The sequence below is a fragment of the Tachysurus vachellii genome, chromosome 2 (genome assembly GCF_030014155.1).
Source record: "Tachysurus vachellii isolate PV-2020 chromosome 2, HZAU_Pvac_v1, whole genome shotgun sequence".
NCBI lineage: Eukaryota > Metazoa > Chordata > Actinopteri > Siluriformes > Bagridae > Tachysurus > Tachysurus vachellii.
Window position 1 is genome coordinate 7,809,691 of NC_083461.1, and position 26,189 is coordinate 7,835,879.

Genomic DNA, 26,189 nt, shown 5'->3' on the forward strand with positions numbered 1-26,189 from the left:
AATGAACTAAAGAACATTTCATAGCACAAAATGTAATATTGTGAAATGCAGCTTTATGTGATTTATGGACTTAATTGTGTACTGTATAAAATCTTTCATTCTGTGTGCCAGTGATAAAACTATTGCTATTTAGGGATGATAAATTTAGCACCATACCAAACACACACATTCACACCTAGGGACATTTAGTGAAGCCAATCTTTACCGGCATAAAGAGGACATGGGTAGAACATGTGAAACTAAACGTGGACATAAACCTAAGATCAGGATCAAACCCAGGGCCTCAGAGGCAATGACGCTGCCCGCTGTACCACCATAAACAACTAATAAATCTAAATTTTGATACCAACCAGGATTTGAACATTTTGAATGAATGCTTATTTTTAATCTTCATTTTATTCCTGCAAGATACTTCTGAACCAGTATAAAAAGATTTATATGCAAAATATATTTAGATGCCTATTTCTTATAACTGTCATGTGTAAACATCATTTTTTGTGACTTGTTTTGAGGCAGGACTATGTTTCTAAAAATAAAAGCAACCAGCCATGTGTTTAAATCAACACTATTAATTAGGCATGAGCCACATCTTAGAAACATTTCTAATTAAGACTTTATGTGTCTTCCTCTGTCTCCAGAAATGATTTGAGCATTCTGACACACACAGGTCTGTCTCTGGGTGTGTATGTGTGTATAGACCAAATTTAACGAAAGTCTCTATTTCAGAGCCATTAAATAAGATAGAAGAATTTGTCAGGTGAAACTTCATGCACTTTGCTCTTTATTAGCATTACGGTTAGAAAGCTAGTTGATGACGTAGACCCTGTCACATGGCATGCAAGGATGAATGGCTGTCAGATGTGGATTTGCCGTGCTGCATTTGCTGTGCATCGACCCTGTTCACTGCACCACATGGGTAGTAAAGCAGACAGATGTCTGTGATGGCACTGCATATTATTCAGAAGCCATATTGTGCACACACTCTTCCTGTCTCACATACACACAAGCACACACGCAGACACACATGCACACTTTTGACACCTACAAAACACAACATTATCTGTAGCGGCAGCCTGACACAAAGAACAAAAAAGCACATCGTCTGTAACCATAAAAAAATAGGTCCTTTTTATGCAGGAGTGAAGGTGAGAATTATTAAAGAAAAGCTTTCCTAATGTCATTTCATGCCCAGGACTACAGAAGTATTTGGAGATTGCTTAAACTAAAAAGCAGCTGAGAATTCTTTCAATTTAAGGCAACTAATCGCACGCTTTTAAAGATGACCTGTGCAAAGTGGAATCCCATGATGGAGGCTCAAACTCATCAGAATTGCATTCAACTTTAAAAATAAATAAATAAATAAATAAATAAATAAATAAATAAAAACAAAGATTTTTATCCTGTTCAAGTTTGGGGTTCAGAGTTATGAAGAACCTTACCATACATCACATATACATATTAGATATGTAAGTCTTTATATGATCCATCATTCTTTTTTTTTTTTTTTTTTTTTGCATGATAGCACCGACATCCTCACGTCGTCAGAACTCATATGCTGAACACATGTGCTTTGATCAAACTAAAAGGGAAATCTGTCAAAAACACATACCGCACACATTATCCTGTATCATAAGGTCATACGAACAAGATGTTCATCCGGTGTATCTCTTATAACAGTCTCATATTGACGTTTATCCTGAACAGATATGGAAAGATTGAACTCGAGCCCGGATGTCATTTTTTTATGGCAAGTCACATCACAGCTATTAACCTAAATCCAGAGCTATCTGTATCCTGCTGCAGTACCTGTGTCCAATTCCAGTTATATATGTAACAGTACCAGTGCACGGTTGTGGTGGTGATGACATCATCTGCCACAAAAAATTGTGTTAACTGCAAAACATTACCAACAGTAGCGACAGCGGAGGTCTGAGTAATCTGGTGAAATTTCTCTTAGTACGTGATAGGATTATTCTCAGACACTGTTTGCATACAGCCTGACACAAAAGCGTTTCAAGTTCATATTCTCAACTCATTTAACACCAATTCTGTGCTCAAATAAAAGCCTGCACTTATTCCTTATCTAACCATACATCAACATAGGGGTCTGTGGACACTACTGTATGATGATTTATTTACATATCACAGTCTAATAAGGCTTAAATAAGGGTTTTCCTAAATGTTAAGTGTTCCAAGTGTCATGAAAGGGATCTGTTTGGAAAAGCTGTCATTCATCAAACATTTACGTTTACATGCTATGCAGAAGGACAAACAAATCCATTTTTCCATTTTTCTTAAGGCAAATAAATAGAAGTTAGGAGATCCTAGACAGTATAAGTCAAATCAAATCAAATACAAATCCAAACTAAAGGAAACTGATAAAACAGCAGTAAAGGAACGCTATAGATAGTTACTGTAACCTGAAGCAGCTTGTAGCCTCCAAACACACCAGAATTATTTATTATAGCCAGCTGGTGCTTTATTGTACAGCTTTCTTAATTGTTGGTCTAAATAGATTAATAATTTTTTAATTGCTTTACTTTGTGTGATTTTTTTTTTGTCTTACAGTGTTGCATTGGTGCACGTAACACCGAAACGGTCGCTATCAGGTGCAGGCACCTGCTGTCTGAAGGGCAAAAAAAAGACACATGAAGGACATTAAGTCATCTATTTTCTTCTACAGAAGCACCCCAGAGGCACATTTCCTTTTGCCTAAAGGGCAATGCATCTCATTTCTTGCATAGGGAAGCCTGAAGGGAGGCCCATAGTGCACTACAGCTCATTTTCTCCACCCATTAGGACACTTTGTCATCTTTCTTTGGGAAATACATAGTAGAACTCTATAAGACATCATGTATTCTTTAGTCGAAAGGCACCCTTGATATCACTTCATCATGTTTTTTCTATTTGAAGGCGAGCCATTAGAGCACTTCATCACATTTTCTGTACTGTAAGTGCACCCTGGAGGGCACTTTATCATGCTTTGTCTGTCATGCAGGCACCCTATAGGGCATTTATCAAGTTATGTGTATCTATTGGGATCCTAGAGGGATCTTTCACAGCATTCTTTAGACCCTCAGGGCCCTGAGCTTGCTGTTGGTTTTTTGTTTGCAGTGTTTGGACCATGCTGGATAGATATCCTTGAACTAAAGCCAAGAAACTATTGAAAGAAACTGAATTAATAATATGACTGGGCTAAGAATAGATAGATACAACTTTATTGTCATTGCATAGTACAGGTACATAGCAGCGGAATGCCGTTGAGCATCTACCAGAAGTGCAAATAGTTGGGCAAAGGAACAAGTGTAGATAAATATGTCAAAATATGTACAACAATAAATAAAGCTATAGCAGGTCGTATGTGCATGTGCACGTGTAATATGTGCCGAATACGAATATGTGCCAGTTGTGCAATAGGTCTAAAAAATATAATTATATATGCTGTGCATTATGTGCATTGAGTGTACAAGAGTTGCCAAGAAATATACAGTGTATGTACAGAAAATATACATAAACAGATGTAAACTAGGGTAAGCAATGGATATACAGTTATATACGATTATAATTGGTAGAAAAGATGTAACAGAATATACAAAGTGGAGCAGAAGTGAAATGTGATTACAGATAGTGAAGTAAAAGTATTAGAGAGTCATCAGGATCCTGGCAGAGTAGTGTAGAGTTCAGTAAGTTGTGGTTGTGGTGAAAAAACTGCCAGTTCTGGTGCGGATGGTCCTTTATCTCTTCCTGGATGGAAGGAGGTTGAACAGTTTGTGACTAGGGTGGAAGGAGTCTTTAATGATATTGTGTGCTCTATATAGACATCTACTGTGGTGAAAGAAATTAATAACAGGAAGTTGTGTGCCAATTACGAGTTGGGCGGTTTATATCACCCTTTGCTGTGATTTTTTTTCACGCACTGTGGAGTTGCCGTACCACACTGCGATTGTGTTGTCAGGATGTTCTATATGATGCAGCATTAGAAGTTGGTTAGGATAATAAGAGCGCATTCTGATAATAATTCCTTAATATTAATAGATAAATTAAGATAGTTCAGAACACTAATGGAGTATAGCAGAGTCTAGAAGCTTTGAGTTGATTTAGTGGTCTAAACCAGGTGTGTCCAATCTTATCAACTCCCAAAGGGCCGTGTGTGTGTGTGTGTGTGTCTGTGTGTGTCTGTGTGCAGGTTTTCATTCCAATCAAACAGGAACCACACTGATTTCACATGTTTAATTAGCTCATCTTGGCATACACTAGACTCAGGTGTGTCTTCTGCTTGGTTGGAATGGAAACCTGCACTACACAAGCCTTTACTGGGTAAGACTGGATGACCCATAGGTCTGAACACCAGCACATGATTGGTGGAAGGCTTCACAGCTAAAATGTCTGGCAATGGTGTACAGTATATTACCATGTGCACACCAGGACACAGGTGTTGCTATAGGTGCTCCAAAAAAATAAGGATATTAATTCACCATTTGTACTCAGCAACAGTGTAAAGCTTGTTCTGTTGTACCTGTAAAACACACACAAAAAAAAAACACATGCAAAAATGTTTCGGCAGTGTTTCTTCTGTCACAAGATCATTGAAAAATGTTTCAGTGCCTCTCAGGACTCCTTTCACACATCCTCTGAGAAATCCTTCTGATTTGAACATTTCACACTTCTTCATCTCATTTCAGTAACATTTCTAAAAACCCAAACATCCAGCACAAATACTATATATAACTATATATCTTCTGTCTTTTGTTGTGTATTTTTTGACACACGTAAGATGCAGAATCAGTGTTAAATCAGAAACCCAGCACTTCTTTGCAAGAAAAAGATATTGTGTATAAGCATCGTGTGTGAACGCTGAGCACGTTCGTGTGCTGAAATTACTGTAGCTGGTCAAAAATCCAGTGGTCTGTTCTGAGACCTGTGGTTTTTAAAAGAAAAAGAAAAAGAAAAGAAGAACATATTTCTTAACCTCATTGTGCCTATGTTGCATTTGTGACACAACCACCGAAATTCTTGTTTACGTGAAAGAAAAAGATCTTAGGAAGGAAAGCGAGTTTGTATAAATCCATCCGTCGTGCAACAGCCTGCTGAATCTGTGTACTTACCACAGAAAACAAAACCTACTTTATCAACGAAACCTATTTTGTCAGATGGGGCAGTGTTGCATATTTGCCTAAATATAAACGTCAAAGTTTGTAATATTAAGCAGAGAACATGGTGACACATGGTGCCCTGGGTTATTCATCTCTCATATCTCATCTGCCAGCCCATAGACAATAGCCTCTTTATTCGGGGGGGGGGGTACTTCCGGTACCACATTAAGGAGTCATTTTTATTCAGACAGCTCTAATTCTGTCTGGACGTCTAGAGAAAGAGAAAAAGAGACAGCAGATAATGATGTTGCACTAAAAGTTATGTAACATGACCTCCTTCATTGGAGGCAAAAAACATATCTTGTCTTAGATATTTTGCATGATTTTTTACAAATAGTGTCATGAACTGTTTAAGTCCACGATTCATATAACACAAGCAGATAAATGTGAAAGGAAGATTATTTTGGAGAATCAGCTCTTCTACAATTCAGGATCATGAGACTAAAAGTAATCAGTGGAACCTTTAGGCATCTGGTGCTGTGACATGTGATCACGTTTGAAAACACAGAGGTCTTTGGCCCTCGAGGGAAATCCCGTCTGCATTCTTACACACTTACCACATGTTCGCAGACCGAAGATGTCAGCAACGTCCTTCAGTCCATTTCAGTCTGAGATTAGCAAATAGGTGCTATAATTAGCACCAATAACACCAAACCCATTCATTTGCTTTAATCACATTCAGTCAATGCACTTTATTATACACAGAGAAGGTCAAGTGGTCATTTAACATTTAGGAGCAATTAAATGTTAAAACCATTAGAATATCTTGGCTGCACTCTGGCCTGCCAATTTGGCCAAGAAAATAAAGACATAAAAGCATGCAGAGATAAATGTCACAGTGTGTATTACATATAATGACACCAAGAATTTGCTAGGATCATTTAACACTTTTTAAATGCAGAAATCCTGCACGTTAAAGGTTATAGGAGACTTCATGAAGAAACTTCATTGCCACGATTAAAAAGTAAACTGATATATATCAAAAATGTTAAAAATCTGTTAGTAAACTAGTTATATCTAACATTTGTAACTACTAACTTAAAATACTTTAAGGCAGACTTTAACACATGTCCAGCTGTAGATTGAAATGTTTTCAATGTAGCACACTTCCTGCTCATATATACAGTATATATATATATACAGTATATATATTCAGCTCAATAATCAGTAATTAAAGAAATCATCTGATAAAATCAATAATAAAGAAGTCAATATATAATTGCAGAGTATTTTCTTTAGTGAAATCCATCGTGCAGTGTGTATCGGAGTCGTTGTAGTGTTTGTAGTGTGAGGGTGAGGGAGAGTCTTCAGGGAGCTTTACAGACTAGCGCTGGCACAGACTGGACAGGCGGCAACAACACAAGATCATTAACCTCTTTCCCACTGTTTCAGTTTTTCCCTCTATTCAGAACCGGCTCCAAAACTTTCTGCAAAAGAACCAAGCAAGCAATCACAGACAGCAAGGAACCAGTAATATACTGTCTGTTAGAGCATTAAAGATCAACTGAAACAGCACAGAAATGGGAAAAGCAGACTACTGTAATGGAGTATTGTTGAAAATCTCTGTTGTGCTGAAAACTGTGGGGTTCTGAGGATCGAACAATGTGTTCCTGAATAATAACTGACTGATTAAGTTTGCACGGTTAACCTAGTACAGACTCGCTGAAGGTCTAGTCTCTTAAATAAACGTGCACTTCTAATGTTGTAATTTTATATATAATTTTTGTAGGTTTGAACAGAAAAATATTGCATCGTTGCATTGTGTAAAACTTGCTCATTCAGAACACGGGTTTATATTGTTTTGTGATAGTTAAATAAATCAAACAAAAGTACAACAGTCCAATTAAAAATGAATCTGTTACATAAACACGAGATAAAATAACTTAGTATTGTGTGGTGGGTCGTTTGTCTCCACCTTATGATAAATGTAGAAATGTAAAAATGTAAACAGAGAAACAAAACTGTGTGAGATTTAGTTGATGGGGTGATTAATTAACCATGTAAAATAAAGGGAGAGAGAAAGAGGAGGAAAGAGAGTGAAAGCAAGAGACGCATCTCTCTGTCTCTCTCTCTCTCTCTTAATTAATCGACCCATTAGTAATTGTTTCGTGTGTGTGTGTGTGTGTGTGTGTGTGTGTGTGTCCATGTATTGTGCATGTACAAACAAAAAACATGAATAACAGTTTGCTTTGGTTGAAGTACAGTACACTCTGAAGGTTAGGGTACGTTTTATGTGTATTCATTGCATTGATTATTATATGAGAGTGGAAGGTCTTCACAAGGATAGTAAAATGTGCGTGTGTGTGTGTGTGTGTGTGTGTGTGTGTGTGTGTGGCCATTTGTCCTTACTGAACACTGGCTCATACACACACAGCACAATGAAGCTGTTCAGCAGAGAAACATGTGCCATGCCAGAACATGTGCCCAGCCATCCCAGAAACACACCCACAGACACACACACACACACACACACACACACACACACACACACACACACACACACACACACACACACACACACACACACACACACACACACACACACACGCACACACACAATCTGCTCACTTAATACTAGTGGGTAGCATATAAACCTAAATTTCTGTTTATATTATTATACTGGCATTAGTCATAGTACAAACACACTGGATGAGTAAACTTTTTGAAGCAGCAGTGTGCCATTGGTTTGTTACAGAACAATAATTTAATAGTGTCACCTTGTGGACACTTTATGTTATTACAATTTTAAAGAGCTTGACCCTGTAGTTTGCTATTGACAGATATACGTAAACTTGTATATCAGGTTTTACTTAAATGTAGTTCTTCACATTGCCATACTTATCCATGTTTATTACACCACTGTTGTAGAATTCTGGATAATAAATAATAATAATAATACATTGTATTTAAAGGCGCCTTTCAGGGCACTCAAGGACACCGTACAGTTGAGTGGTGATGATAAAATTAATAGAACAATTTTTGGATTCTTATTAATCATAAGAGGTTCATTTCATATTACATGTACAGCATTTAGCAGACACCCTTTGCCAGAGTGATTTACATTTTTATTTTAATTTATACAGCTGAGCAATTGAGGGATAAGGGCCTTGCTCAGAAGCCCAGCAGAGGCAATTTGGTGGACCTGGGACTCAAGCTCAAAACCCTCCGATCAGTAGTCCAACACCTTAACTGCTAGGCCCTCAGTACACACACCACAGTACTAATGTTAGCATATTAAAGATGCTCTTTAAGTTTAACACAATCTGGTCATTTTTGCATGTTTTTGTTTCTTACAGTTCATACACTTGGACTTGTACAGCGGATAATATGAATAATCACTGACATGATAAAGTTTTCAGGGTAACTCTTTACAATTACACTCGGTACAAGGCTCTGTTGGTGCCCTAGGCAACATTTTATTATTCCACCCACACACCAACCACTAAAATTAAAAAAATAATAATAATCTTTATGTCACTATAACATAATATATATAATGATAAGCATGAACATAAATAATTAGTAAATTAATTGTGATAATAAAAAACAAATTTGACTAAACAAAAACGTGCAATGAGCTCTATTATATTTTCTCAATTAGAGAACAGTTTTAGAACTGAACACGCCTGGATTTCATTGAAGTCATCAACGACTTCATAAAATGACATTCTGAAAAACAACATTATTGATGCTGATGACGGCAAGTCCACTGAGACGTTTCTGGACCATGGTGGATCTTCGATAGGTTTTAATCAGCTTGAGATTTTAAAAGCTCCTCTCTGCAGCATGCTCCATGCATAATTAATGCGTTATGGTGATGTATTATTATCACGTTATGATGCAGAAAGTATTTCAATTAGTCCAGAATGACACGATGCCAAATCTTGAGTTTTTTGTCGATGTCAATTTTATTTTATACTAATAATATTTTAAACAGTTCGATGATCGATCAGTACTAAAATTATGTTAACTGGCATAAATAAGTTTGCTTAATGTATGGGTCAAAAAAGACAAAAAAGAGATGTTCAAAAGAGAGTAAAAAATTGTCCCAGTCATTTTGGGCAATTGCTTATGGCCATGGCCATGGCCTTGTAACCCTGCACCTAAAACATCTAAAATAATACTTATTAAATATTAACTTCTGATGAGTCAAGGCATGTACTTATCACCAACTAACGAGCTAAACCTAAATATAACGCGGGCTTTATAAATTGACCGAGCCATCCAGAGCACTTAGTAGTAATACAGAAGGAATTGAAGAGAAATGGATGGAGAATGATGAGATGATATGATTTGTGTTTATAATTTTGTTATAATAAATTTACTATTCGTAATCCAGTAATGTTTGTGTGCACAACTGCATACAAGAAATTATATAAATGATTTTAAATGATTTTAACTCATGTTCTGTGTCATAGAGCATGTTTGAATCCGATTACCCCGTGTGATAGCGTAATACATTAGCTAACAAAACACGTACAAGGTTGTTGTTATTTACGCATGAATTCATAAGAATCATGTCGTACTTCATGGATAGTTTCTGATAAATACATGCCATAAGTAATCATTAGTTCATATTTAAGTAAATATTCATTCAGGTATTTAGTGCATGATTTCCTACAGTACGTAATGTATTTTTAAGTGTTACTGATTCCTATATGGAGATGCTTATTTAACATTTACATAAAGTCTACAGTGTAAAAGATTTGTAACAGTCAGAAGGTTTTCTACTATTGGAAAGTCTTCAGAACAGTGGACTTTCTGTATTTTGTGTCTCAGTAACTTTTACAAAAGGAATAAGAGGAAGACAATGAGTGAATGAGTGTTTAGAACTAACTTGTCTGATGAATGTTATACATCATAAAATGTAACAATAAGTTTTTATAAAGCAGGACATAATTCAATAAATTGCTGTGGGATGCAATGAATAAATGACTTCAGGGCACGTTGTTATAGGAAAATAATCAATTTCAGGGTTAAATGTGACTTGTTACATCACCTTCTCATTAATACACAATTGTCTGATGTCTGTGTGTGTATATATATATATATATATATATATATATATATATATATATATATATATATATATATATATATATATATATATATATATACCCTCTAGGGTTTTTAACAGGTTATTATCACACCCTTCAGTGTCACCCATATGAGGATGAGGTTCCCCCTTTGAGTCTGGTTCCTCTCAAGGTTTCTTCCTTTACCATCTAAGGGAGTTTTTCCTCACCACAGTCACCTCAGGCTTGTTCATTGGGGATAAATACAAACAAATTTAAATATCTCCAATATTAATCTTGAATTTTTGTATTATATTAATCTTTATATTAACTTTTTGTTTTATGTTTGTTCTGTAAAGCTGCTTTGAGACAATGTCCATTGTTAAAAGCTGTACAAATAAATTTGAATTTGAATGAAGGCTTCATCATGTCACTGCATTGTAGATTATTTTCCCTGCTGTTATTTCTGCACTATAACTGATCGTGAAGACCAAAGTGAAGGCCTAAAGACTTAAAAGTCTGAGGGATGGTTGTATGAACAACTGTGTAGAGTCTCCTCTGGAAATAAATGTACAGAAATGGCAGACTCATTAGTTTACGGCATTGAATGCTTGGTTTAAGACAATTTAATTTTTGTCATTTTGAATTAACCAAAAAAAAAAAAAAGAAAGAAATTCTGAGATGGTATCTTTAGATTATACAAATCGTAGTGAGTTGAATGACACCCAGTTTTACTATGTTGAACATTTCATTCATCAGCCAATTTAAATTGCTGCATTTCACAAAACTTCTCAAAAGGTTTGCGGACAGCACCACCATGTGGTATAAAATACTAACAAACTTTGCATATCTTTAGCCAATTGTCATGAAATCATTTAGATTTGGTGGATCATGCAGAAAAAACAGTGATACCAAATATTCTTTGGTTGCTGAAAAAACATTAAATTTATAACATTTTTCTCAAATTATCTTCAGCAATGAAGACCAAACATTATTAGAACAAAGATCTTTGATAGACCAAATCATACACATATAATGCGCTAACAAAAATGATTGAATGTAAGGTTATATTTCTGCAACACTTTGGTGTATTGACATCAACCTTGGGGTGTTTTATAAATATGACTTGTATGTGTTTGAGCAGATTCAAAACAGTGCCACCTGCAGGTCACAAGTTATGAAAAATGTACACAGTACTTTTGCTCATAAGCTCTGTATTTGCCCTAAAATCATGGTGATACAGTATATAGATTCACAGAGGAATACTAAGTCGAACTAAATTTGTAAAGTTTGTCGCGACAAACTTTGATGTTGGCTTTGACGATGCAAGTATTCGCAACGGATGGTGCTTTTTGGAGGCAAGTGGACATAAGGGTTAGTGTTGCTTTTGGAGGCAAGTGGACAGAAAGCTACAGTAGGTTGCATAAACATTTGGAGGTAAGCGGAGACAAGCATGTGACATCATCCAAATACTCCTGAGGAAGTTCCCCACATTGGGCTGATTGTTTTGATATGTCACTTATCCATGTTGTGCTAATTTTTGATTTTCACGTGACATCATCAGAATACACGTGAGGAAGTTCCCCTCATTGTTCTGAGTGTTTTGATATGTCACATGTCCATGTTGTAAAAAGTTTTTTGATTTTGCATATTTTGGGGGCGGGGCTGCGGCAAAAACGAAAGGCCAATCGGTACACAAATTTAAATCTTTGTTCAGAGTATCACCCTAAAGGAGCTGGCCGAGTTTAGTGTAGATAGTTCGAAAGCTTGCCGAGTTATAAACCTCCAAAGTTTATAATAGGAGTCTATGGGAAAAAAGGCCAATTTGAGACCCGGTACCGGAAGTACCGGTACTCGTATCGCTTAGAAAAGTCAAACAACAAACTTCAGACCAGGGTCTACAACATATCCGTATTTGGTTCATGTGGCTCGAAAGCTCTAGGCCGCATTAAATTTAATAAATTTTTGTCTAAGCTGAAATAGGAAAACAGAATGTTGGCTTCTACAAAGCGACATAATAATACCTTTTCTTCTTCTTTATATGTATCATATGTATCTTCATTAATACACACACACACACACACACACACACACACACACACACACACACCTCTGTCGCTAAAAATCCAAATGCTAAAGGTGTTGATCCTTCACACATCCATCATGCTCCATAATCCACAGTTAAGAGCCAGTTTTTCTCCTCTGTGTTGTTAGTGCTGGATCACAGAAAACTGCTCTGTACAGCAAGTAATGGAGCATGTAGGACAAAGGGCCATTCTCCCATTATTGAACATTTATATGGGCTCTGACTCACTGGGATTAGGGTTGGAACAATGCTTTATGGGTTTATGGAATGCCAGTGGAGCCAAGCACAGAGAAATAAAGCCACCGTTTGTGAGATTTTAGGGCAAAAAAATAGCTGCATCTTTCATGTTTCACCTTATAACCACCTTATACTCTACACAAGAGTACTGTGAAGGATGCCAAAAACCTATGCAGTGAAAACACAGACTAATGCTAGTCAACCTAGCTAAAGTAATATCCTAATTAACATGCAAATTTAATAAATTATTTATATTATGTTCATTTAAGTGAATGTGCCTTGTGCTTTAAGATCTGGATACCAAGCTGAATGCTGCTCAGTAAGGACACTGCCTTATGCACTTCATTATGTGGAAGTGAATGAACTCCAGAAGACAATTAGCTTGTGACATTCTTCTTTATTTAAAGTACTGTTCAGGTTCTGGAGACTATCCTGGGAACACTAGCCAGGAACACACCTTGATGTCCCAGTGCAACACTAGGCACCGTGCACACACACACACACACACACACACACACACACACACACACACACACACACACACACACGCACGCACACACACGCACACACACACACACACACCTTCTACCATGTGAAGACCAGAAGGAAACCCACACCACCACATGGTCGTACTCTGCCTATGAAGGTGTCTCAGGTGTCATCGGGCATCAAGGCAGGATACACCCTGGACGGAGTGCCAACCCATCGCAGGGCACACACACACTCTCATTCACTCACACAATCACACACTACGGACAATTTTCCAGAGATGCCAATCAACCTACCATGCATGTCTTTGGACCGGGGGAGGAAACCGGAATTATGAAAGCACCCAATTTATAGAATTCATTCATTCATCTTCTACCGCTTATCCGAACTACCTCGGGTCACGGGGAGCCTGTGCCTATCTCAGGCGTCATTGGGCATCAAGGCAGGATACACCCTGGACGGAGTGCCAACCCATCGCAGGGCACACACACACACTCTCATTCACTCTCGCAATCACACACTATGAACAATTTTCCAGAGATGCCAATCAACCTACCATGCATGTCTTTGGACCGGGGGAGGAAACCGGAGTTATGAAAGCACCCAATTTATATTGATTTTTTTAATTATTACATTTTTATTTTATTGGCACTCCAAAATATTACATTAAATTATCCCATTTTGTTGTTTATCCCAGTCTCTTATGTCTCTTATGCTATGGGACCATCATATAGTATCTTGTGACACAAATTACAAAAAGGTGTCAAAGGACTTCATGGGTTGTTAATCTTACACACATCTCACACTCACCAAATCTAAAGATAAAGAGAGAGCAGGAGATTAATCATGATGGTTTACAGAAGCTATTAACAATATAGAAGCCCAAACAACAAATTTAGTTGAACGAGCAGATAAGATGTGCCATACAACACTCAGTCAATTGGGATTATATATCCTGAGGCTTTGCTTCTTTCATAATCAGCCTGAAATATAATAACACAATCTTCCCCTCTCAGATGGAGTTTCTTCAGCAGTATAGAGACAAACAGCTAGAGGAAATATGCAATGAGAGCAGTAAAGCCCTGCAGTCAGGGACTCAAAACTCCTCACTCATGACGAATAGAGATAACAATGATACAGGAATATCAAGAGGTGGAGAGTAAGAGAGACTGAAACAGCAGTATGAGAGATACAGAGAGGAGGAGGAAATGTGGTATGTGACTACAGCTGCATCTGCTTGCCCAAGATATTTTGGTCTGCCAATTCAAAAATGTTATCAGCAGAACACACACACACATCTTATTACCACACGTCCACTCTCACTCTGCACTCATAACAGTGAATTCTGTGCAGGTTTTGTAAAGCAGTGATGATTCTGATCTAAACACTCCTGAACTGAGCCCACTATATCATAGGTATCTACTATAAGGACTTAGCAAGAGAAAGTCTATTGGCACAGTGGCAGTGCATTTGCTGAGTTATTTGAGTCGATTTGAATTATATGAGAGCGATGCTGCCTTGGCAAAAGACCCAGCATGGTGTTCTGTATCATACCGTCATCTGGAATTAAAAGCCGAGGCTTTTGATAGGTTTCTGAAACCTAAACCTAAAATCTTTTTAGAGTATGTCCTAAAAATGTCTTTTACACAAACTGCTTCACTGTTTATAAATACAAGATCAATGCCCATCTTGCAACAGATAGTCTGGCATTTTTGTTTCTGTATATTTGTATATTTATATCTGTTTGTCCAGCAGGGGGCGACATTTCCTCTTTAAAAGAGTTGTGCAACAGGTGACGGTAGTTGAATTGCACAACTAAACACTACTGTACACTGTACACAATAAACATGTCGACAACGCTAAAACTAGTTTACTTAATCTGATATACCACTGAATTACTTTAATGCTGACCCTTTTATACCCTTTTATGTTTTCCCCTCCCTTGTGCCCACTATTAGAAAATGACTGTCCTGACAATCCCTAGGAGATGTTTTTGTACAGATTTGAATGCAGCATCGGTCATCATCAATCACTCTTCTCAGACAATACACAATTTTTGTTCTGCTATTTGGTAGTTCATGTAATCCCACAGCGAACCAGGCTGGCATTTTAAATGTGCCCCAGAGCATACAGAATACCCATAATGCACTTTACTTGCTCTGTATCTGTATGTATTTGTTGCCATTCGTAATGCTGTCTATGTGTAAGGCATGTATGTATCTGTGTGTCTTTCCTTGAGCAGACGCCAGTGTTGGTGCTGATGTGTGTGTGTATGTATTGCTCACCACTCTGTCCATGAGCAGATGTTGGTGTGCTGGTGTGTGTGTGTGTAAGGCATGTATGTATCTGTGTGTCTGTCTGTGAGCTGACACCGGTGTTGGTGCTGATGTGTGTGTGTATGTATTGCTCGCCACTCTGTCCATGAGCAGATGTTGGTGTTCACTGGTGTTTGTGTGTGTGTGTGTGTGTGTGTGTGTGTGTGTAAGGCATGTATGTATCTGTGTGTCTGTCTGTGAGCTGACACCGGTGTTGGTGCTGATGTGTGTGTGTATGTATTGCTCGCCACTCTGTCCATGAGCAGATGTTGGTGTTCGCTGGTGTTTGTGTGTGTGTGTGTGTGTGTGTAAGGCATGTATGTATCTGTGTGTCTGTCTGTGAGCTGATGTGTGTGTATGTATTGCTCACCACTCTGTCCATGAGCAGATGTTGGTGTTCACTGGTATTTGTGTGTGTGTGTGTGTGTATGTGTGTGTATGTGTGTGTGTGTGTGTGTGTGTGTGTGTAAGGCATGAACAGTATGTATCTGTGTGTCTGTCTGTGAGCTGATGTGTGTGTATGTATTGCTCACCACTCTGTCCACTCTGTCCACGAGCAGATGTTGGTGTTTGTGTGTGTATGTGTGTGTGTAAGGCATGTATGTATCTGTATGTGTAAGGCATGTACAGTATGTATCTGTGTGTCTGTCTGTGAGCAGACACCGGTGTTGGTGCTGATGTGTGTGTTTATGTATTGCTCTGTCCTCTGTCCACTCTGTCCATGAGCAGATGGTGGTGTTTTCTGGCGGGCGTGTGTGTAAGGCATGTATGTATCTGTGTGTCTGTCCGTAAGCAGACACCGGTGTTGGTGCTGATGTGTGTGTGTAGGTATTGCTCACCACTCTGTCCATGAGCAGATGTTGGTGTTCGCTTGTGTGTGTGTGTGTGTGTGTGTGTGTGTGTGTGTGTGTGTGTAAGGCATGTATGTATCTGTGTGCCTGTCTGTGAGCAGACACCGGTGTTGCTGCTGATTTTTGTGTATGTATTGCTCACCACTCTGTCCATGAGCAGATGTTGGTGATTGCTGGTGTGTGTGTGTGTGTGTGTGTTCATGTATGTGTGTTTAGCAGGTGTTGCCTCTCTTGTGCTTGAGAATGCCTGATTAAATCTAAACTCTGATGCTGCAGCGCTTTCTGTAATGACACACAATGCTGACCCAGCACTCAGTGTAATGACCGTGATGACCATGACATAACTTATTAATAAGCATAATTTATGCTAAGGAAGAGCCCTAGAAAAGGTCAGGGGTCACAATTATTCATTATCTTTCATCCTTTCATGGCTTACACTGAGTGTGTGAGGTTGCGATAATAATGCATCATCAGTAGTCTCGACTGGAACAAACTCTATAAGCCGTGTCTTTCGTCTGTGCTGCTATCTCCCTCTCCACAGGACAGAAAGCCGTTACACTTCGCTCAGCAATATTTGCTTCATCGGCACTGGCTCCTGACGTACATTAAGACAAATATTTCGACAAATACAGTGACCGTTGCATGTCATGTCGCAGTAAATCAAACTTGCCTGATATTAAGACTACAAGATTACCTGATATTAAGGCTACCTTGAATTTGATGTCTTTTAAATCATTAAGATAATCAAAGAATTAATTCAATTAATAAAAATAATCCGATTCATAAAGGATGTCTCCTTGACACATGTACATGAGTTTTTAGTTCAGGAGCAATGCTTTGATGTCATGAAGTGAACATTATTTTTGCATCAAGTGCTTAATCTTGTTCACGTGTTAATTGTTTTGTGTACTTGACTAGTGTGCCAACATGTTCACTGCTGTAGTAGAAAACATTCATTCATTCATTTTCTACCGCTTACCGAACTACCTCGGGTCACGGGGAGCCTGTGCCTATCTCATACGTCATCGGGCATCAAGGCAGGATACACCCTGGACGGAGTGCCAACCCATCACAGGGCACACACACACTCTCATTCACACAATCACACACTACAGACAATTATCCAGAGATGCCAATCAACCTACCATGCATGTCTTTAGACCGGGGGAGGAAACCGGAGTACCCGGAGGAAACCCCCGAGGCACGGGGAGAACATGCAAACTCCACACTCACAAGGCGGAGGCGGGAATCGAACCCCCAACCCTGGAGTTGTGAGGCGAGCGTGCTAACCACTAAGTCACTGTGTCCTCTATAATTACTATTTTTTCACCTTCAATTATTTTCTTCATCTTTCAGTTCTGGATCATTTTAGTTTGTTGCTGTCTGCTGGTGCTCTAAACCCCTGCTCGGATCTTTGACAACAATTCATGGCTTGCCCTTAAGCGCATTCACATGGTGCATCATATCACCACAAGTTAGATAAAAACATCAATTTTCCAATTTGCAGTGTTTCTTCATGTCAATAGTTTCTTGTCAGGATTAATTTACATTTTTTTCCTGGCCTAGATTTTTCCTGATGAGGAAACGTTAAGGTTTACGTCACATTTTTTTTAGCTACTTATGTGCGTATATCTTTCCTATATGTATATTGTAGTTTAATGCAATCATATTACTAGATATTACTCTAATATTACTATTAATATTAATATAATATTACTATAATCATATTACTATTACTATTCAGTTCTTTTTCAGGAAAGAAATATCATATTAGCTAGCCTTATTACATGTCTGGACCATTTTGTGTCCTGCGGCTGATCCATGATCTTGAACTAACACAATATTACCATTACACACATGAGAGAGTCAGAGACCAGAGACACTTACAGTCCTGAGTATATTAAAGCCAGTGCATTTCAGGCTTCACTATCATACCCCTGAGCCAGACGATTATCTTAAAGACCTCTTGCAAATCTGTGATCTGGTCATGCTGTAAGTACCTTTTCACGCTTAAAATTGATCTGAATTAATTAATTCCATTCGTTAGCGTAAAGTATGTGCATGCTAATAAATATGCAATATTTCGCTGAATATTTATATGTTCTGTGTTGCATTCTGAATTAATAGGAGTGTGTATATTGTAAACTTTAGCACAGGGTTTCTACAGTCCTGAAGATTGAATCCTTGAAGTATCAAGATGAACTTTAAGTAAGTAAGTAAGTATAGTTTGCTTTAGACTGCATCATACCATCCCATAAATGATTATTTGTCTTTAATAGTATAAAATGGTCATGTTTTAATCCTCAATAAACATCCCTGTATTTTTTAAATCAAATACATACCTGCGGCTTTGCTCAGGGATGCAGAGTCTTTCTGTCCGTCTGTGTTGCTGCTGATCAGGGTTTTCTTTTTCTGCTCACTCTGCAGCTTTATATTGGCTATAATGGCGGCTGCATTCAGGGCCACTATAGCATCATGGGTCTCATGGGTTGAGGTATCTGAGAAAGAATACATGAACCTAAGAGTATGTGTCTAATAAATGATATCACTGATATACTGATATTTGTGTATGTCAGTGTCTATGCATACACATAATGTGCGCATGTGTTTCGACTGTGTGTGTGTGTGTGTGTGGGTGTGTGTGTGTGTGTGTGTTCATTCGACTTCTGTGAAACGGTGGATGCCTAAAGCCTTCACATTGCTAAATTCCCAAGAAATGATAGCTATGTAGCTAGAAGCAGTATAGCAATATAATATGCATGCAGAGAGATGTGTGGGAAAATGAAAACTGGAGAAAACAAGAGTATGAGAGAGTGAGAAAAGAGGAAAAGTGAGAGTGAGAGAGAGCAGGTGTGATAATGATCTGCTTCAGGGAATCACAGTAAGGAAGTCAGCAATGTACTACTGTAGCATCAATTAAACTCACAACCTCATCCCCATTTTCTGACTCGCTTTGAACAATTATGCATCAAAACACACACAAGCTTTGGATCTGTGTGTGAGTGTGTGTGTGTGTGAGTGTCCAGAACTGCACTTTCATAGCATACAAGTTGTTCTCAGCAGTTGATTGTCACAAATAATCACAGTCACACAGTCCATAAAGCATGCATGAATCTGGATGCACTCGGCTGAACACATTGCAAGGTTTCCTACCTGGCATTTTGATGAGAGTTAAAGGCTGGTTTCTCAGGAGAGCAGACTCCCTCTTGCTCTGCCCTTTATCTGAAGCAGAGCTTTCTGTCCTTGTATAAATCTTGTCATGGCTCCCTGCTCCTCCTTTAGTGCTCCAACACCTGTTTAAGCTGCTGGCAGCAGAGCAAGCAAGGTCAATATTTGTCTCATGGGGATGAATGGTGCTGTGATCTGAAACATCTTGTGAACCATCAGCCCTTGGCTCAACAGGACTAAACAGACTAGCATAACAACTAGCAGGCCTCCGAGGTTTGGAAGCTCTTGAAGTGTGTGAGTCATCTAGACGAGCTCCACTGGTGGATGTCAGCTGGAGAGACACTGTGGATTTGTATAGTTTGTTGTTGCTACTCAAATCCTGCATCTCAGATCCAGAAAGCGTGTATTCGTTGTCTAATTGCGGTTTCATGTCAGTGACATTGAGGCCACTGAAGCTGTGCCTGTAGGTTGCTTTGCTTCTATGGTTCACATAATCTCTGCTGAAGGTATCTCTTTCCTCCTGCACCTTGATAATGGTGGCTTTCTTCCGTAGCACCACTGGCATCTGGGGCTCATGGGTAACTGGGCAAAAAGGGACTTGAGAGTGCCTTTCTGTGTGGGTCATTTTAGACTTTAGTATATGGTTATCTTTACTAGTCACACTTAAGGAAGCTGCTAAGTGCTGGTTCTTCACATCAAAGAGGTTAGAAGATGTAAGATTACAGTTGCTTCTAGTGGATAAGGGTGACATATAGTGTTCTCCAGTAGGCCGAGTTGAATTAAGATTGTAGACTGGGCCATTTTTAGCACCTGGCTGTAGAAATCTACGAGTCTCCACTCTGTGTTCAGTCATTTTAACCACAACTGCTTTCCTCTGTGGGATGATCTTTGTCGGGTATGTGTGATCTGAGTCACTGATGTGGTCGTTTAAGACCAAAAGGCTGGGTTCCTTCTTTCTATCCTGGTCAGATATGCTGTTATCAGGCAGGCTTGAGGAGCGGATGACCTTCCTGGAGATGAGTGTGATGGAGGATATGGAGCTGCTGTGTTTGGAAGACATTCTGCCACCTATAGCGGGCGCTGTGTGTTGAGATAACTGAGGAACGCTCCCTCTCCTGTTCACTGGGGTCTGCCAGAGGAATCTGTCTCGCGATGAGTTGTGTACGCTGGTGGACCGATCGAGTGCTGTGTCCTGATCTCTCTCTGCATGAGTAGCCTTTCTTTTACCATCAGTCTGGCAAAGAAAAATAAGATTAACACCTGAAAACCTTGAGTTTATGCTTTATGATGACAAAGGGCTTATTTCCAGTCATTGCGCACATGCTCATGAGCTTAGAATCAGCTCATTCAATATCTTCTTTTCCAAAGCTTCCCAAACTAAAGGGGGCTTTTGCTGTTGCCATAGTAACTGCCTTATTGTCAGGGGAACGCAAGGGTAATTTAATTAAGTTTCAAGCCAAAACTCATCTTTATTATTTGCTCGAGTATTACCAGAGATTCCATTCCGAATCCCAGCACGACCCTGCTGTGCCTAATCAACGTCAAGCAGAAAAGCTGGTGGGATGTACTGTATTTAAATTTCAGTCTCTAAGCTGGTGTATTGAGCCGAATTCGAAGTGCGAATCATCCTCGCTGAACCACTGCGCTGAGACGGTCACTGTAACTGCTGAGGAAAGGGAATCTCTCACACTCCTTTCACTTAGCTCAGAGATCCCTAGGAAGTTTGGTCTTCCAGGAGCAGAGGATTCCTTTTCTTCCTTTTTTTTTTCCATCCGATTTCTTCTATTCATTCATCTTCTACCGCTTATCCGAACTACCTCGGGTCACGGGGAGCCTGTGCCTATCTCAGGTGTCATCGGGCATCAAGGCAGGATACACCCTGGACGGAGTGCCAACCCATCGCAGGGCACACACACACACACACTCTCATTCACTCACGCAATCACACACTACGGACAATTTTCCAGAGATGCCAATCAACCTACCATGCATGTCTTTGGACCGGGGGAGGAAACCGGAGTACCCGGAGGAAACCCCCGAGGCACGGGGAGAACATGCAAACTCCACACACACAAGGTGGAGGCAGGAATCGAACCCCGACCTTGGAGGTGTGAGGCGAACGAGCTAACCACTAAGCCACCGTGCCCCCCTATTTCTTCTATTCATTACCTATTTTATCTCCTTTATTTCCTCATCACTCTACTATCAGATCTTGCTTTCCATGTGTCTATGAGTAAAAATATTAATACTAATCTAAGCTGATCTAATTGGAAAAGTTCAGACAATAGAACTGATTCTCACTAAGGTAATGGTCCAGTCATGATAAACTGTTCAGATATGCACAGACGTTTCCTCCTACATTATTCCTCCATGGGTAAGCTGTCGAATTTAAGTTTCACCTGGTTAGTATCGTTGTTAAAATATTCATCACTGTATTGTAGCATTTTAAACCCTAGTGTTTAAACCTAACATTTATCTACAACATGTATATTTTTTTTCTTGTGTGAGAATTAAAATCCAGTTTGTTAACGGCAGCCTAATGACAATTTTAACCTATAACATATTTCAGAAACCATACAACCATACAAACCATTACCCAGAAAAAAGGGTCTTTAAATGATACAGATAATGTCAGTAACATTCATTTATTTATTCATCTTCAGGAACCATTTTATCCTGGTCACGAATGAAGGGAATCTGGAGTCTATTCTATTATGAGGGTTTGAAGCAGGAAAAGGGGGGCACGGTGGCTTAGTGGTTAGCACGTTCGCCTCACACCTCCAGGGTTGGGGGTTCGATTCCCGCCTCCGCCTTGTGTGTGTGGAGTTTGCATGTTCTCCCCGTGCCTCGGGGGTTTCCTCCGGGTACTCCGGTTTCCTCCCCTGGTCCAAAGACATGCATGGCAGGTTGATTGGCATCTCTGGAAAATTGTCCGTAGTGTGTGATTGCATGAGTGAATGAGAGTGTGTGTGTGTGCCCTGCGATGGGTTGGCACGCCGTCCAGGGTGTATCCTGCCTTGATGCCCGATGACGCCTGAGATAGGCACAGGCTCCCCGTGACCCGAGGTAGTTCGGATAAGCGGTAGAAAATGAATGAATGAATGAATGAATGAAGCAGGAATACAACCTAGACATGATGCATGTCCATCCCAGGACATCATGTACACATATTCACTCACTCATTCACACCTAGAGACAATTCATAGTGTCTCTAATCCACTGACCAGAACGGAGATGAAAGGAAACAAGAGAACCTGAAGGAAGCCCATGTGTCAGGCAGCAACAATACCTATTGCATAACTGTTTGTTTACACATTACCACAAATTCTTTCCCCTGAAAGCATCCCTGAAAGGATGAATTATACAGACCGAGAGCTTAATTTGCAAATTATAATGTTGTTGTTGACTTAAAAATAAAATGATCTCTCAAATGATCTTAAAATAAAAACTCCCACTATAGGTGTGTTGTATGTAAACAGATTTTTCATTCCAAAAAAAAAAGATAATCAGCAAAAACAAATAACAGTGTGATGGATATAGAAACGTATTTAGTATAAAATAATCTTACAACCTCTCAGGTACTTTAAGGGGTATTATCCAACGACAGCTCTATTCTGAAATATTTTCATCACACAGCTATTCATGTGAAGCAGAAATGTCCAAAATTTACATTCCAGCTTCTGCGTCAACTGTCACCTACTAGTAAGATTCCTGGAAAATACAGAATGTACAGAAGTCAAAGAAAAGAAATGTGTCAGAGGAAACTGATTTAAACAGCTTCACATGTACAGCCTGCTGTCAAGATTCGACAAAGAAACAGCACATCGTATATCATGTCTTTCCCTTACGCTGTCTGTTCTGTGCATTATAGCCTTCTTAGTATTCCATCTTTTTTATTTGAATGCCAAGTCGTCATTGGATGAAAATTACAAATCATATATAGAAGTCTACTCAAATGTGTAGCTCAATCTACCTGTTCCCCTGCTCTTGTCCTCTCATCCAGTCATGTCATGATCTTGTCACTTCTTCCCTTTCTTTCTGGCTCTCCTGTTCTGCACACATCTGCCCTTCACTCCTAAACCGTCTATTCACATGCATGACAGCTTTATGATGAATGACAATACACACACACACAAACACACACACACACACACACACACACACGTGTGTGTACATAGCAAAAAAAGACACCTGAGTGTATACATGTAAAGTGACACCAGGTCATCTTCCACTAGCATGACAGGAGACAAAATGGCTGGCTAAGGCCAAATCACCTTCTTAGCTCAGTTCAAGATCTCAGAGGAGTCCCAGAAAACCATCCAATTATGATACAAGAAAAAAAAAAAAAAAAAACAAAAAAAAAAAACTTGCATACCAGTTAACTGTTTTTTTTGTTTGTTTGTTTGTTTTTGTTTTTTTTCACCACCAGCACAGATATTTGATCGTTGTTCAGAATTCACCCGAAGAAATATCCAGCATTTTTTCCCAGACCACTAAACATATTTCATAAATAAACCTATAAGAATGCCAGCAATTTTGTCAGACTGGAACACATTCAAACATTTAAACTCTTACAAAAGCAAATAAGATGAAATATTGTTTAAAAAAAAAAAAAACTCAGTACAAATAAATTGCTCCTAAGATATTTCCTCACAATTGCAGGATTTAATGATAGAATACACCTCATAAAGAATGCACCCTGGTGGTGGATTGAACTTTCTCTGGCTGTCAGAACAGCTGAGCTGAGTCACTGGCTGTCAGAATCTTAATATTAAATATGGAATACATTATGAAAGAATCAGGACAAGTACGGTTACACAATACCTGTTTAACATGAAATACCAATATATAATTATAGATATTTATTATTATTATTTTATTTTTTAGAATTTATATAAAAGTGTGTTTCAAGGGTTTAACAGAGACTTTGGGACTATATCTGTAGAGCATCGAAAACACAAAGCCCTGTGACATTGAGTAGCTTTGATGAAGAGTGTGATTCATGATAAAAGGTATTTACCTGTAGAGAGATAGCTCCAGACATTCCCCTGACCCCAAGTCCAGCAGTCTCCTCTGTGTGAGAGAGACAGGAGACTCCTTTTAGTTTACAAAATGTAGATGAATAGGGTTACATTTTCTTTTGCTGTAACAGTAGCTTCCTTCTCATACTGTGTATGTTTATATCATCAACAGAGCGCTGCTTATGTTGACCATACCAGCATCGTCTCATTACTTTCAGCTGGTGGAGCGAGAAGGGTGTGTGTGTGTGTGTGTGTGTGTGTGTGTGTGTGCAAATGGGGTTATGATATAAAAACACAACCCCATTCGCACACACACAACCCCACTGGTCTGAGCCATTAAGCATTAATTAACCGTATTAATACTGATATCACTGTGTGTGTGTTTATGTGTGTTTATGTGTGTGTGTGTGTGTGTGTTTGTGTGCTGTCGAATGGAAGCAGAGACTGAAAAAGAAGAAGTGAGAGAGGGCAAGACAGACTGCGAGACAAGGAGAGAGAGAGCACTTTTCACCAGACAGGTGCCATGTCACGTCGTAATGATGGATTGCACCACATCGCCGTCACCATGGTGACCCTGACATTGACTGACAGTTAAGGTGCCTAGTGAACTATGCATTGTACTTGTTTCCTTAACAGAAACATTGGCTCACATTAATGAACACCTGACAGTAACAGACACAAGTCCTTCCTCCAGGAGGAGCGCTCATCTTTAACAATGCAGGTCTTCTGAGTGTCTCTTCAGGCTTAAAAAAAAGCATGTGATAGATCATGCTATATGAGCCGCTAGCCGCTCATTCCGAGTTAATGAAGCTGCTCATGCTGGGAGAGCACACATACACACACACACACACAGCCTTTATGTCACAGTGGAAGCTTCCATATGGACTGAAAGAGACAAAGAGACACTAAAGGTCTTGATGCATTAACAATCCTCATTTTAACCTTGAACACTTACAGTTTTATGCCCCTGCTGCACTCTTTACCATTTATTTGGTTGTCACATTTAGGCAAATATCTATAATTTAATGAATTTTCCACTTAGACCACCTACATTGAAACTAAACAGGGCAGAGAGAGAGAGAGAGAGAGAGAGAGAGAGAGAGAGAGAGAGAGCCTGTGATTTCACTCTGCTACACACTTGACTTGCTTCAATTTCTATCCTGATAGCTATAAGAGCAAGTTCTGCTTATATAAACTGGCACAGTAAATACAGGTTTCTTAACTATGACCTCTTCAGACTCAGGTTCCTGTTTATTTTCACTACACTTTAAGGCCACATACTCAAGTATGATTGCCACGTTCGTATAGCGCTGGTAAACAGTGCCCAAATCATCACATGCAGGCTGAAATGAATTACTCATTATGATAATAGAATACACAGAATGCACTTGAGGGAAAAAAAAAACCAAACAAGGCTGGTGCTATCACACACGCTACACTGAGCCGCTTGAGCTTTATTCCTCCTAACAGCTCATTCACAGTCAAACACAAGCCTGCGCTCTGAGCATATTTAATCTCTCTATTTATCTGTCTCTCTGTCAGAAGGCTGATTGCTTAGAATGTGAAAAATATACGTGAACCTAATAAACAGAAGATGGTCTTGGACTGAGGAGTTGAGTTTGAGTTGACCTTTTGTAGCTAGGTTTTGGACAACATAGAGTGTTTCAAAGTGTATATCAATACTGATCATGACATATTTGGACAAATTCAAAGGAAATACATTTGAATACTTTTAGAGGGAACTCCCTTCCTATCTCCAACATCCTTCTACCAATATAACCATCTCCCTCCTCTGTACATGTCCAAATCCTCTCAATCTAGCCTCTCTGATCTTGTCCCCAAAACAGCCAACCT

General features: G+C 39.1%; 1 protein-coding gene across 1 annotated transcript; it reads right to left on the bottom strand.

The window, feature by feature from the left end:
* Positions 1 to 6,380: 6,380 nt before the first annotated feature.
* On the bottom strand, positions 6,381 to 24,452 carry c2h10orf90 (chromosome 2 C10orf90 homolog). The gene is made up of 4 exons (XM_060889715.1): positions 24,335 to 24,452; positions 19,300 to 20,548; positions 18,489 to 18,644; positions 6,381 to 6,580 (listed from the first exon to the last, which is right to left on the bottom strand). The coding sequence occupies exons 1-4, from the start codon at positions 24,356 to 24,358 to the stop codon at positions 6,555 to 6,557; spliced, it is 1,455 nt and encodes a 484-aa protein (XP_060745698.1). The 5' UTR covers positions 24,359 to 24,452; the 3' UTR covers positions 6,381 to 6,554.
* Positions 24,453 to 26,189: the final 1,737 nt, after the last annotated feature.